At 54.1% G+C, this 13,715-nt stretch overlaps 2 protein-coding genes and 1 long non-coding RNA gene across 3 annotated transcripts; 1 reads left to right on the plus strand and 2 right to left on the minus strand.

Annotated features, from left to right (window-relative positions):
* The first annotated feature begins 1,529 nt into the window (after positions 1-1,529).
* On the plus strand, positions 1,530-6,812 carry TLCD3B (TLC domain containing 3B). Its single transcript, XM_003418842.3, has 4 exons — positions 1,530-2,181; positions 5,244-5,478; positions 5,957-6,052; positions 6,525-6,812. Exons 1-4 carry the CDS (start codon positions 2,123-2,125, stop codon positions 6,810-6,812), a joined length of 678 nt encoding a protein of 225 aa, XP_003418890.2. The 5' UTR covers positions 1,530-2,122.
* Positions 3,804-6,609, minus strand: LOC135232993 (uncharacterized). Its single transcript, XR_010323661.1, has 4 exons — positions 5,410-6,609; positions 4,625-4,770; positions 4,345-4,476; positions 3,804-4,001 (listed from the first exon to the last, which is right to left on the minus strand). It is a non-coding gene; the product is annotated as an uncharacterized LOC135232993 (long non-coding RNA).
* A 17-nt stretch (positions 6,813-6,829) lies between the features above and the next one.
* Positions 6,830-13,688, minus strand: C12H16orf92 (chromosome 12 C16orf92 homolog). The gene is made up of 4 exons (XM_064295811.1): positions 8,496-13,688; positions 8,054-8,212; positions 7,848-7,935; positions 6,830-7,755 (listed from the first exon to the last, which is right to left on the minus strand). Exons 1-4 carry the CDS (start codon positions 8,557-8,559, stop codon positions 7,734-7,736), a joined length of 333 nt encoding a protein of 110 aa, XP_064151881.1. The 5' UTR covers positions 8,560-13,688; the 3' UTR covers positions 6,830-7,733.
* Positions 13,689-13,715: the final 27 nt, after the last annotated feature.

Here is a 13,715-nt window from a genome sequence, read left to right on the forward strand (position 1 = left end):
CTCCACTCCTAGGCTGGAGCCAATGTCCCTACGCTAGGACCCCAGGCAGGCCATTATGGGAAACCTGTTGGAGGTGCTGGCAGAGGCAGAAATGTCAGGTATTTCCAAAGTGCTGATGGGAAGCGGGGTCAGGCTCCTATGAAGGCTCAGACCCCTCTCCCAGCTGGCCAGGAGCCACGGGCCACCTGCCTCCCCAAGAAGAGAGCCTGCCCTCCCCTGGCCCGTGTGCCCAGCAGCCCCCTGTGCTGCAGCTGCTGTCTCTTTAAGGGCCTCCCCTCCTTCCCCTTTCTCTGCTCCCCCCATCTCTGTCGCAGCCGCTGCTGTGGCTCAGAGCTGCATGGGGAGACGCTGCTGCAGGTCCAGTTTCTTGGTGTCTGGTCGGTGCCATCATTTCCCCACCCCTCCCCCGCCTTCCCCAAGCTGGCGACCCCCTCCCCCTCCCCCTCCCCACAGAGGGGGCAGGGGGCTGGGCACCAGCTCTCTATAATGCCATGTGCAGCGCCCGTGCTGGGCAGCGGGGGCTGTGGCGGCAGCCGGGAGAGGAGGCAGTGGAGGCTGGAGAGCAGTGGTGACCGCTGACCACTGCCTGGCTGCTCCTCCTCTCTCTCCCTCCTTCCCCTCCTGCCCTCCCTTTCAGGGCTGGAACCACAGTCCCACCCCCACCCCCGCCCCCGCCCCACCCCGCCTTCTCGGGCCCTCCCAGCCTCTCCCGTAAGCCCCCCCTCCCCACCTGCCTCATCTCGGCCTCCCCTCCCCCACGGCGTCCTCCTCCTCCAGTACCCTCTCCCTGGCTGTCCTCTCACCAAGTCCTCCCCTCATCTCTCCCCATCCCTCTCTCTCAGTGGCCCTCTCCAGGTCCCTCTCTTCAGTCTGCCCTCTCTCCAGTCCCTAGCCAGCTTGCCCTCTCCCTTTCCTCATTCTTGTCAAACTCCTTTGCTCCCTTGCCCCATCCCATCCCCGCCCTGGCCCCTTTGTGCCCCTTCCTCTCTTTCCCTGTCTCCTTCCCTGGCTTGGCATCCCTTCCCCACCTCCACCTCCCTCTGGCTCAGCCTCCCTGTCCCTGCCTGAGTCCTGAGCCACCATGCTGACCCCAATGGTGGCTGGGGGGGTGGTGTTCCCGGGACTCTTCCTCCTCTCCAAGAACACGCTCCAGCGGCTGCCCCAGCTGCGCTGGGAGGAGGCCGACGCGGTCATTGTCTCAGCCAGGTAAACTGCATCCCTTCCCCTCAGCCCCTTTTCCCCATTGCAGGCCTTGTGGGAATGGAAAGGAACCCAGGCCTTCCCTGGACTCTTGGCCCTGTCGGCACTTGGGACTTCTGCAGTGGCTGGTGGGCTTTACCACTAAGCTTCCTTCCCTCCCTCCTCACTGCCTTACTTACTGTCCCAGAGGACCTCATCCAAACCCAGCCATCTGGTCTACTAGTATTCAGACTGCTTTCTTTCCTTCCTGTATTCATCCTCCCAGCCTCCAAAACAGGGCCAGCATGTGACTGAAACATTTCTATAAGAGGTTAGGGAATAAGGGGCAGAGTGCCATGTATGTCTTCAGGGGGTGTGTTGGCGGGACAAGGGGCAGAGAAGTGAGTGGTAGAACTCTGTGTGACCCTGGAATAAGGACCAGTGTTGGGGAGAGGAGTGTAGTGCCAGTCAAGTAGAACAGGAAAGTGGCCAGGAGAATTTGGGATCACTAGGGACCAGAAAGATGACCAGCATAGTGACGGGTGGCTGAGTGGTGCCAGGACAGGCCCCGGGCTCCCCTTCCCTCCCTGTGTGTGGTCCTCTCCTCTCCCAGGAAGAAGCCTGGTTATCAGCAACACATTCTCAGCATTGTCTCACCTCAGGGTGACCTCCCTGGTATCCTCCTGAGGGAAGGTGATTCAGTATCCACAAACTGAAGGAAGAAGGCAGAGAGGAATGGGGTAAACTGAGGAATAAACAACTGAGAAAGTCCAGGGGCTATGGAGGGGGGAACAATGATGGTCAAGGAGTGGTCCAGAGAAGCAACCAAAATCGAAGCACAGTAACTAAACTTGTAAAGAGGAGAAATGGAGGCACACAACTCTTCCATTCTACCCACTCCTCCGTCTTTCTCCCTAGGCTAGTGTCCTCTGTCCAAGCCATCATGGCCTCTACAGCTGGCTACATCGTCTCCACCTCCTGCAAACACATCATCGATGACCAGTAAGTGCCATGAGATCACCTCTGCCCACGTTCCAGCAGGCTGTGTATATGTGTGACCTTAAATACCCCAGATCTTCTAGGAAACCCCATCAGTGGTCCCCACGCCCTTCACTTGGGCCTGAGCAAGTTAACTGCAGTAGGTGCAACTCAACACCCAGGGATAAATTTATCCCTGTCCTGTCCTTAGAGGTCAGAACCAGGAGGGAATCAAAAAGAATACTCAGAGCAGTTCCTGGTTGGCTTCCCAGCCTCTTGTATTGTTGAAGGTTTTGAATGTTGTTTCCTCGCCTACTTCCTCCCACCCTCACACCCCTCAGACCACACTTCCAAGCAACACGCAACTGGAGCACTCCCCTCCCCTCCTCATGCTGGGCTCACCCATGGCCTCCTCCTAGAATCGAGGTGTCCAGCCCCAGCTCCTTGCACAACGGAGAAGAGAGAGGAGGTGACACAAACAAGGCCACTAATGGTCAGGCTAGTGGGTGGGGGGGAGGGGAGAGAGGGTGAAGAGGCCACAATTTGGCACTGGCAGCTGCTGCAGTGCCTGATGCTTGCCAGAAAACCCCAGGCTTGAGAGGTGGGGCAGGAGGAGGGAGGAGAGGGCTCTGTCCGTGGTGCTGAAGGGGCAGCTGTAGGTGACCCGCAGGCTTCTGCTGAGTGGCACCTCCACTCTTAGCTTCTGGCCCTGCTCCCCTTGTCTGGCAGCCACTGAGCCCCAGGCTGACCTGGATGTGGAGTTGCCCCCTATCTTCTGTTTGCCTCTTCTTTTCCTGCAAATAAGTTTGAGTGCCCTCATCCATTGTGAGGTCGTATTCCCTGCTTGGAATGGGCTGCGGTGAGGAGGAATTGAGTTGATGTGTGTCAAATGCCTAGAACAGTTCTTGGCTCCTACATAGTAGTTGCTTAACTGTTTCTTCAGACCCTGCCCTGGTGACTTGGCCCCCTCTCGCCCTCTCCCCTGCCACGGGAGTCCAAGATGACCCTGGATTGCCCACATTTCCTCCTCACACCTTCTTACCCCGAGGTCACCTTTTGGCTCTTGCGTTCATTCCCTTCCCCTTGGTCTGTTCTTGTCCTCCCTCCTTAATCCTCAGGTGGGTGGGTTGGATCAGGGTTAATCCAGGGGCAACAGCTGTTCCTACTTCTGAGCGCCTAATTACTGAGAGAGTGGGGCTGGGATTTAACACTTCACATTGCACCCAGGGCCTGGAAACCACCCCCAACTCAGTGGTCCCTTGTGTCTGCTGGGGCTGACTTCCTGGGCTGCTCCCTGATGTCGGATCCCCTTCAACTCTGGCTCTCCCTTTGTTTCTTCCCTCTCATCTCTGTCCCCCTCCAGTCACACATTCCAGCACCACTACACCATGGGGCCCAGCTTCTCTCCCCTATCCCATCATCCCTTCTAGAGAGGGCTGCCTTCCCTGCCAGGCCAGCCTCCCCCCCAGGGCTTGCATCTGCTTCTGCCTCATCCTCCGTCCTTAGCTGGCCTCAGCCCCAGGTCTTCGCCACTCCTCTCGTCTAGTGGCTTCTCATATTTGGTCTCAGCTCTTTTTCTCTGCAGCTTCTGGCTGACTTTGCTTCTGCCCCTTCACTAAGCTGGCCAAGTTCCCCTGGGCCGGCCTTTCTGAGCACCCCCACTCCTGACTTGTCACAGGATCACAGGATGCAAGAGAAAGCACTCAACGTGCTGACTTGGGCAGAATAAATGCAATGTTGCATATTCATGTAGTTCTTACTTTTTGTTTACTCTCAACGTGCATGATACTTTCTCCATTCTTGGCTCCTTTTGCGCAGCGTTTCCCCTTGGTGCTTGTCTGTACCTGAAAAAAACAAGAGATTGGGCCACATTCAAACAGAGCAAGCAGCCCTGACAGCACCACTAACTCCCCGACTGGGCCTGTCTCTGGCACCTCAGTCGAATCTTCCAGCAACGGTGGGGCTCTGGAGCCAGACTGCTGAGGTTTACTCCTAGGCCACCTAGCCTCTCTCTGACTCAGTTTCCTCACCTGTGAAATGGGGATGATAATCATACCTACCTTTTATAGGGTTTTGGGCGGGGGAGTAAATGAAGTTATGCACGTATAAGGTTTAGAATATTTGAACAGAGCTACGCCTTGTAAACAGTCAGCTGTTAGCAGATATTCTCTCTCCCACTGCTCTTACCTCTTCTGCTACTATGGTCCCAACCGTAGCTCTCTCCGTGGCCTCAACTGAGCTCATTTTCTCAGCCCATGTGGTCTGTGGCTCTTCCCTTTCTCTCCCACCATGGTGCGAGGAGAGAGGGAAAGAATGGATCTAAACGAATATGAAAAATGGACAGGTTTTAACAGAGGACCCCTGAGGGAGCAGGAGAGCAGTGGGATGCAGACCCCAAATTCTCATAAGACCAGACTTAATGGTCTGAGTGAGACTGGAAGGACCCCGGTGGTCATGGCCCCCAGACCTTCTGTTGGCAACAGGACAGGAACCATTCCTGAAGCCAACTCTTCAGACATGGATTGGACTGGACAATGGGTTGGAGAGGGATGCTGGTGAGGAATGAGCTTCTTGGATCAGGTGGACACTTGAGACTATGTTGGCATCTCCTGCCTGGAGGGGAGATGAGAGGATGGAGGGGGTTAGAAGTTGGCGAAATGGATATGAAAAGAGAGAGTGAAGGGAGAGAGCAGGCTGTCTCTTTAGGGGGAGAGTAATGGGAGTACGTAGCAAGGTGTATATAAGTTTTTGTGTGAGAGACTGACTTGATTTGTAAACTTTCACTTAAAGCACAATAAAAATTATTTTTAAAAAAGTGGACAGGTTTTGAGGTCAGACAATTCTGGGCTTGAATCCCAGCTCTCCTACTTGCTAGCTGTGTGATCATGTGGTCTGGGGCAAGTGTCTCACCCTCGACCCTGTGGTTCCACCATCTATGGCATGAGACTCCACGTCTGTTCCAAGGTGTTGTGATGATCACATGAGATCTGACTGGTGTTGGGCCCCAGCACTGACCCTGGCCGCTGGCCCCTGGCAGCTGCTAACTTTCCATTTCCTTCCTCCTTGATCCCTCTCTCTGCCCACAGACACTGGCTTTCCTCTGCCTACACACAGTTTGCAGTGCCCTACTTCATCTATGACATCTACGCCATGTTCCTCTGCCACTGGCACAAGCACCAGGTCAAGGGCCACGGTGGGGACAACGGGCGGGCCAGCCCCCCGGGCAGCACCTGGGCGGTGGCACGTGCCTACCTGCATAAAGAGTTCCTCATGGTGCTCCACCATGCCGTCATGGTGCTGGTGTGCTTCCCGCTCTCAGTGGTGAGTCCTTGCAGGGCCAGGCACCCTGGGCAGAGCCCACTCCTCTGTGCTTTGCCCGAGCCAGCCCTGTAAGAGCCCCAGAAGCCCTGGGCCCAGGTCCTGGCAGCAGGGTGGAGCCCAGGACAGGACCAGAGAGTGTCATTCACGGCGGTGTTTACTGAGCACTAGCCTAGCCCCAGTCAGCAAGAGGGTCTGGAGTCAGCCTGGCCTGGGCTTCTATGCCCAGCGAGGTGTTTGGGAGCTGTTGTGTGTGTCTGAGTCTCAGTTTCCTGACCTGTAATAAGGTCTAATATCTTACCTACAGGCTTGTTGAGGGATGCAGTGAGGGGATGCACCCAGCTCATGCAGCTGTACACGTGTGCTCAGACCTGTCCAAGTTAAGCATCCCCAAAAGTGGCAGAGGGGACTGAGGAAGGGCAGGGGCTTCCCAGGAACCTAGGATGAGGCCTGGCCCCTTCACCTCCCTTCCTCTCTTCAGGTGTGGCGTCAAGGCAAGGGGGATTTCTTTCTAGGCTGCTTGTTGATGGCAGAGGTCAGCACCCCCTTCGTCTGCCTTGGCAAGATCCTCATCCAGGTGAGAGGGTACCTGAGGGCATATGGGCCTGAAAAGAGGGCACAGGAATGGCAAGGGATGAGTCTTGCCAAGTGAATTGGCAGTTTTCAGGGACCTTCAGGGATTCTCTAAAGGACGGGTGACATTTCAGGCCTTAGAGGAGCTATCGGCTGGGTAGAAGGGAGGCAGGAGCAGGATGGTCTGGGGCCTTTAACCTGGCCGATGCCCCAGAAGAGGGGAAGGCACGGAGGTGGGCAGAGGGTGGTAGCTGGGCAGAGGAGTAGGTGGGGAAGTGGGGTGTGGGCAGGGGGTGGATGAGGCAGTAGGATGTGGGCAAGGGGCAGGAAGCAGAGGGGTAGGTGGGCAGCAGGACGTGGGCAGAGGACAAGAGGCAGAGGGATGGATGGGGCAGGAGGCAGAGGGGCGGATGGGGCAGTGGAGTGTGGACAGGGGCACACTGTCTGCCAGTTCCGACCAGGCTTTCCGTCCACAGTACAAGCAGCAGCACACTCTGCTGCACAAAGTCAACGGGGCCCTGATGCTGCTCAGCTTCCTGTGCTGCCGGGTGCTGCTCTTCCCCTACCTGTACTGGGCCTATGGGCGGCACGCCGGCCTGCCCCTGCTCGCCGTGCCCCTCGCCCTCCCGGCCCACATCAACCTGGGCGCTGCGCTGCTGCTTGCCCCCCAGCTCTACTGGTTCTTTCTCATCTGCCGAGGGGCCTGCCGCCTCTTCCGCCCCCGGGGCTCCCCCCCACCCTCCCCCTGTCAGACCCAGGACTGAGGGTGGGGGCAGGGGACCCTCCTGTGGGGACAGGCCTCTGGGACTGATGGGTGGGGGTTGGGAGCCAGGGGCCTCTAGCCCTGACAGCCCCAGGACTGACAGGTGGACTCAGAAGGGCAAGGGAGCACCTTCCCTCAGGGGCTGAGGGTCCGGGATCAGGTGAGAGAAGGTGGGAGGGGACCTTTTCTCCCCACAGCACCTTCCTGTGCAGCCCCTACTCCAATCACCCACTCTGGGTGCCCTGGAGAAGTGAAGGAAAAGCAGAAGGAAGCCCCACTTCCCATCCACTTAGGGTCTGAGAGCTTGTGGAGAGCCCAACAGGGATATGAGTGGGGCAGGGGTCAAAGAATATGGGTGGCCCCCACCCACCAAGGACATCTCAGCCCTCTGTTGCCCCACCTCTCAGCTCCCTGTCATTTGGGTGGCAGAGGACTGGGTCTCACAGAGCTGGCTGCCCCCACAGCTCCTCTCCAGGGGAGGCCAGCCTAGAGGAGTCTTATTTATTTATTCGCCCAAATCCAAACTAGTTTGCTGGGGGGAGGAAGATGGCTGCCCCCTGCCGCCCCACCTGTAGGCTGCACATCTTGTCCTCGGGCCCTGGCATGTCCCTGGTGCTACAGACCCCTCAAGGCTTTCTCTGGTCTGGGGTCGGGGGTCCTGGGAGGTGCTTTCCAGACCGCTAATAAAGATGACCTGCGTGATGCCACCAGGCCCTTTCTGCACTCAGTTCTTTGGGGCTGGAAGCGAGGCAGGGGTCTGGGCAATGGGGGCTGGCTGCCTGGGGAGAAGAAACAGATTCCCATAAGAGAGGGAAAAGCCTGCTGGGTGCTCACTGACAGAAGCAAACCAGGACTTTATTTATCAGCAGGAGAAGAGGTGGATTCGGCCTTTCAGGACCCATCCAGGGCATTCATCCGCTCTTCAGGCCCCTTTCTGGCAGCTCCTAAGGGATGGAGATCAGAGGTGGGAGGTCCCACACTGCCTCCCTGGGCCACTGGAGGAAGACAGAGGTGGGTGGGGCCTGGGAGGGCTTACATGTGGCTGCAGAACTGGAAAAGGAGAAAGAAGAAGGCCAGCATCAGGGCAGCCACCCTAATGTGGTGGAAGAAGTCGGAGCTGGAGCCTGCAAGGCAGAAAGAGGGATAAGGGAACCCTTGACTCAGCTCTCATTGAAGGGCCCAAGGGTATCTCTCCTCCAGGCCCCATCCAGGAGGGAAGCCCCTGCTCAAGTCCATTCATACCTGAGTTAGCAAAGATGACAGGTTTCTCTCCAATAAACTGGGACAGGGCCAGGACCCTGGCTTGGTCAGAGTCGGGATAATCGAAGAAGTCAGGTCTGTCTATGAAGGGCAGAGACTCTGCTCCTGGGGCTGAGGTCTCGGCCCTCTCTGGCCTGGGGGCTGAAGGCCCACAGCAATGTCTGTGACAACAGGCCAGCGGGCCTCTCTCCCCACTGTGATTCAGGCCCTGGTAGGCCACACAGCCTTAGTGTGGCTATGGGGGTGGGTGGGGGGCTTGATTTTGTCCCCAGGGACTCTAGGGTCAGCTGAGCTCTCTGAGAGAAGGCCTTCGCTGGGGCAAGAGAAAAGACAATGACCCAGGGCTGGCCTCCCAGTCTCTAAGGGTCATTGATTCTTTCCCCCCAAGCCTTCTTCCTTCCCCACTGCTCCCCCAGATTCCCACCTGTTTCTATGGCCCCCAGCCCAGCCAGGCACAGCCACACCAATGACCACAGCCTTGGCTTCATGACCCCTCAGCTCTCACCCTAGGGGTGGGGCTCTATGATGTCACAGCCCAGACCAATTCTGATCACAACCTGTAGGGTGAGGGGAGAGAGAAAGTGCTAGGAACTGGGACCTTCCCCCCAAGCCCCTGGGTCAGAGAGGAGAGAATGGGACCTTTGGGCTGCTGCTGCTGCTGCTGCAAAAACAGTAACATGGCGACCCCAGAAGTGACAACTAGGAGGTGGGCAATCTGAAAACAGGGCTAAGGGACCCTGCATTTGTACAGTGGCGCATGGGGGTGGGGGCAGGGCTAAACACCTCCAGTTACCACAGGCAGTATTTAACTTTATTACTATGCTGAGTACTTTACACAGATTGACTTAGTTAACTATCCCAACAACCCTCTGAGGTAGGTACTGTTGTCACCCCCATTTTACAGAAGAGGAAACCAAGGTACAGAGGGGCAAAGTAATGTGGATAATACACACTTCTCGGGGCTATGTATTTTCGTCCCTGAGTCTTTCCTTGCACTGTGTTGGCAAATTCAGGGATACAGGGGTCTCCCCCACCCTCTAAACCCTGTCTCTTTCGTGCTCCGCTAAGGACTATCCTGGAGTTCGGCACCAAAGGAAATAGCAGGCTTTCCCCACTAGGTGGCAGGAGTATCCAATCCTGCCTGCTTGTTTCACCTCTTAACCAAGGAAGCCTCAGCTCCCTGTCTCCAGACCTTCCTTCGGATTCTCCCCACGGGTGGCGTCTGGTGCTACAGGAAAAGAGATCACTGTGGGGGACAACAGGCAGGGGGATTGTTAGCAGGACGCTCCTTCGCCCATCCTGGGGCAAGACTCTTGGCCATCTAGACAGCCTTTGCAGGCTTCCCTCTCTGGGTCTCAGTTTCCTTTTCTGCGGCCCGTGGGCTCCCCCAAAGGCCACTCCATTTTTCCTTTCTAGTGCCTGTTTTTCTCTATTTGTCACTTTCCAACAGCTCCTTCCACTCCTGGGCGCCCTCCTCTGCTTTTAAGAGTTAGCTCCACTCTGATTAGCAGGTAGGCCTGCCTATCACAGAAGTGCTCCGCCCCACCCAAGCCCAAGGACACTTCAGGGTCTCCTTGGTCTGACTGTACAGATCCCTCAGCTGGCTGGGACCTGTCCAATAGCCCCTGACAGGCCCATTTCCATGACTCCCTCAAAGCCGGGTGTGTGTCTGTGGGATGTGAGGTCCTCTGTCCTACAGATGGAGGCACCTTCCTCACTGGATATCTCATTTGTCCTGCCCTCAGGGACCCCAAAATACTAGCCCACCCATTCTCACACCAACCCTCGCTAAGGTCAGCTCCTAGTTTCTAACAAGAAAACAAGCCAGAAAGGAAAGAAAATAGGAGAGAGGAGGGGCGCTAACATATATGTGGCCTCCACTGGGATCAGCTCATGAGAGCAGCTTCCCTGCACTTCTGAGAGAGAGGAAGCGACTTGCCCCAAGTCACAGAGCCAGTGAGGGGAAGTAGGGACTCTAACACCAGAACTTGGCTCCTGACTCAGGGCCAGGGCTCCTTGCCCAGGCCTGCAGCTGCTCCCCAGGCTTAGCTGGGAGGAAGGGGTCCAGAGCCCTACTTGGTATCTGTTCATATTTTCAAAAATATCTCAGATGCCGTATATCCCAAATGGAGCTCTTGGTTCACCTACCCCAAACCTGCTGCTTTCCTGGTCTTTTCATCTCAGCCTTTGGGGTGGATTTTTTAGTTTCTTCCATTGCCTCAAAAGAATCCAGCTGCTCTCTCTACCAGAAAAGGAAGGCCCTTTAGACTCAAGCAGCGAATTATCCAATCATCCATTCATCCAACCATTAGACAACTATAGGAGCTCCTGCTCTATGGTGGGCTAGGCTCCATTTATGGCTTAGGTAGAAATCATCAGGGCATGGTCTCTGTCCTCAGAGGACCATGCGGGGAGGACCACACAAGGATGCACATCTTGACAGTCTAGAAGGATACCTCCTAAGGAGTTGTCCACACTTGCAGTCTCCACTCCCTCACCTTTAATTTAGTCTTCAGCCCTTCCTGATCTGGCTTGGTCCTCACCACTTCACAAAAGCCATCTTTGTCAAGTCCACCAGTGACCTCTTAACTTGTCAACTCTAATGGTTACTTCTCTTTTCCTTCTGTGTCTCAGCAGAGTGTACCATCCCTGACTCCAAGCACGGGGGCCACACTCACCAATCTTCAGGGTTCCTCCTACTCTACCCAGCTCAGCCTTGGACTTTCTCTTTCTATCTATAATCTCTCTCCCTAGGTGATCTCATCCAGTCTCATGGCTTTAAATACCATCTATATGCTGGTGACTCACAAATGTATATTTCCAGCCCAGACCTCTCCCCTGAGCTCCAGACTCCTGTATCCAACTTCCTGCTTGATATCTATTTGTATTTCCAAAAACATCTCAAATGCAATATACACCAAATGGAGCTCTTGATTCACCTACCCCAAACCTGCTGCTTCCCTAGTCTTTTCATTGCAGCAAATGGTCCCACCACTGCTATAGAAGCATCCCATTACTAGGAATCACCCCAGATCTCTCCCTCTCTCTCACCGGCCATAGCCATAATCAAGACTTGATGGCTCCATTCCCAACATAAATCTTGGCTCAGTCCACTCCCTCCTACTCCCACACTGCTGTCCCCCTCATTTAAGCCAACCTCATGTCTCTTTTTTCATGTCTCACCTGGTTGACCTCTCTCTGCTCACTCTTACCTCCTGTTATGGATTGAATTATGTCCCTGAAAAATATGTGTTGTAAATCCTAACCTCTATTCGTCTATGCCTGAGGTTATAATCCCATTTGGGAACGGGTTGTCTTTGTTATGCTAATGAGGAAGGATTAGCGTAGAGTGTATCTTGAGTCAATCTTTTTTGAGAAATAACAGAGATTAAATAAATTAGCAGAGGTGAGATGGGGTAAGATAGAAGCCAAGACACATGGAGATCTCCAAGGAACCAGGAAACAAAAGCTGAAGAGACAAGGACCTTCCTCCGGAGCCAACAGAAAGACTTCTCCTAGCGTTGGTGTTCTGAATTCAGACTTCTAGCCTCCTAAACCGTGAGAAAATATGGTTCCGTTTCTTAAAACCATCTGCTTGTGGTATTTCTGTTATAGCAGCACGAGCTAACTAAGACACCCCTTAAGATCCACCCATCTCCAGCCACCAGCCAGAACAGATCTGAATGTATAGATCTACTTCCTAAACTCTTTCAATGGCTTCCCACTCATGGTATGAATTCTGAACTTCTTACCCTGGCCTGCAGGACCCTTGATGACCAGTGCCTATCCACCTACTCACCTCAGCTCTCCTATGCTTTCTCTGGCTCAGTATGCTCCATCAATGGTGACCTTGTGCCCATCCTTTGAATATGCTAAGTTCTTGCCTGCCTTCCAGCCTCTGCCTAGGACACTCTTGCTCCCACGCTTGACCTGGCTACCTCCTCCTCTTCTTTCACGTCTCAGCTGAGACAACATCTTCTCTGAAAAGTTTCCCGAGCTCTCACAGCCTTCTGACCATCACCTGTCACAGCATCCTTCACACTGAATTGGAATTGTTCGTGTGTGTTTTTCTGTCTCCCCTACGAGGCTGTGAATCAGGGATCCTGTTGACCTTGGTCATATTTGTACCATCACACGTATAGTAGGTATTCAACAAATAGCTAGTGAATATGTGGGTGGATGACTGGATGAATGAATGAAAAGCCCTCCCACCTCTGGACAAGTCAGGATTCAGCCCAGTCTGCCATTTTCCTCTGCAACAGGTTTGATCTCTAGTCTCATTCTCGCCATCCTTCAACGAGGCTTTCTGGAGGCTGCTGGCCTGGGACCTGAGCTGAACATTGCGAGAAAACAGCAGTGGAGGAGATGGGATTTTTCCACACTGTCTTGACTTGACCAGATTGCTCCCATCCCCTTACCTGTGGCATCTGGGGGAGGACGCCTTCCTGCCAAACCCACCAGCTGCAGTCCTGGGCAGTGCTTTCTTTAGTTTTGCCTTTCTTACCCTGGAGTGCCCCGAAGGAAACCTAATGGTTGCCTTTACTTAAAAAATATTTTAATGGATTCTTTTGAATAGGTAACATATACACCTGGCACAAAATTAATAAGTACCAAAGGCTACACTGAAAAATAAGTCTCTTTCCTATTCCTGCTCCACAGCGTCCTCATCACAGGCCACCAGAGTTACCACTTTCTTGCTCAGTCTTCCAGAAATAATACATGCACAAATAAACATACCTAAGTCTTTTCCACTCAAATGGCAACCTTCGATATATGCTGTGCTGCACCTTGCTTTTTTTTAACTGAATATAAGATCATGAAGATGATTCTATACAAGTATATTAAGAGCCTCCTTCTTTTACATGGCTGCATACTATTCCATGGTATGAATCTATCATAATGATGTAACCAGTCCCCTACCAATGGGCATTTATGTTGTTTCTAATCTGTTGCCATTGCAAGCATGCTACAGCTAACCTTGAACTTCTATTATTTTGCTCATGGACCAACATATCTAGGATAAAATCCTAGAAGTGGAATTTCTGGGTCAAAGAGTATGTATATTTGTCATCTTGGTATTCACTGCCAGCTTGACCTCCTCAGAGGGTGACTTAGGACTTTTTGCACTGTCAGTGGACTAGAGAGTGCCCATTTATGCTCACCCTTGTCAACACCATGTTAACTGATACCTTGACTTTTGCCCATTTGATAGGTGACAAATGGCATCTCAGTGTAGTTTGGTTTTTCTCTAACTTTTAAAGCACAAAGACTTAGTGATGTTGACTGTGCCAGGCCGTTTGGGGCACTGGGGACTCAGATGAATCAGCCTCTGCACGCTGTGGAGCTCTCTGGCTGGTGGCGGAGACAGAGATGTAAACAGGATCCACAAAACTGTCAGCAGAGTCTGAGATAGCACCGGAAGATGAGGAGCAGGGGACAGATACTCCAGGAAAGCGCCTGGGAAGAGGTGACCCGGACTGACCTCTGAAAGAAGGGAAGGTATCCTCAAGGAAAGAAGCCTGTGTGAGCAAAGGTTCTAGGCCAGGGACAGCAGGTAGATCGGACCCCCTTCCTCTGCGCACCCCAAGTCACTGCGGATCTTCAAGCTCCGCCCACAGCCCCGCCCCTACGGATAGGGCGGGGG

This window comes from Loxodonta africana, chromosome 12, assembly GCF_030014295.1.
Source record: "Loxodonta africana isolate mLoxAfr1 chromosome 12, mLoxAfr1.hap2, whole genome shotgun sequence".
NCBI classification, from domain to species: domain Eukaryota; kingdom Metazoa; phylum Chordata; class Mammalia; order Proboscidea; family Elephantidae; genus Loxodonta; species Loxodonta africana.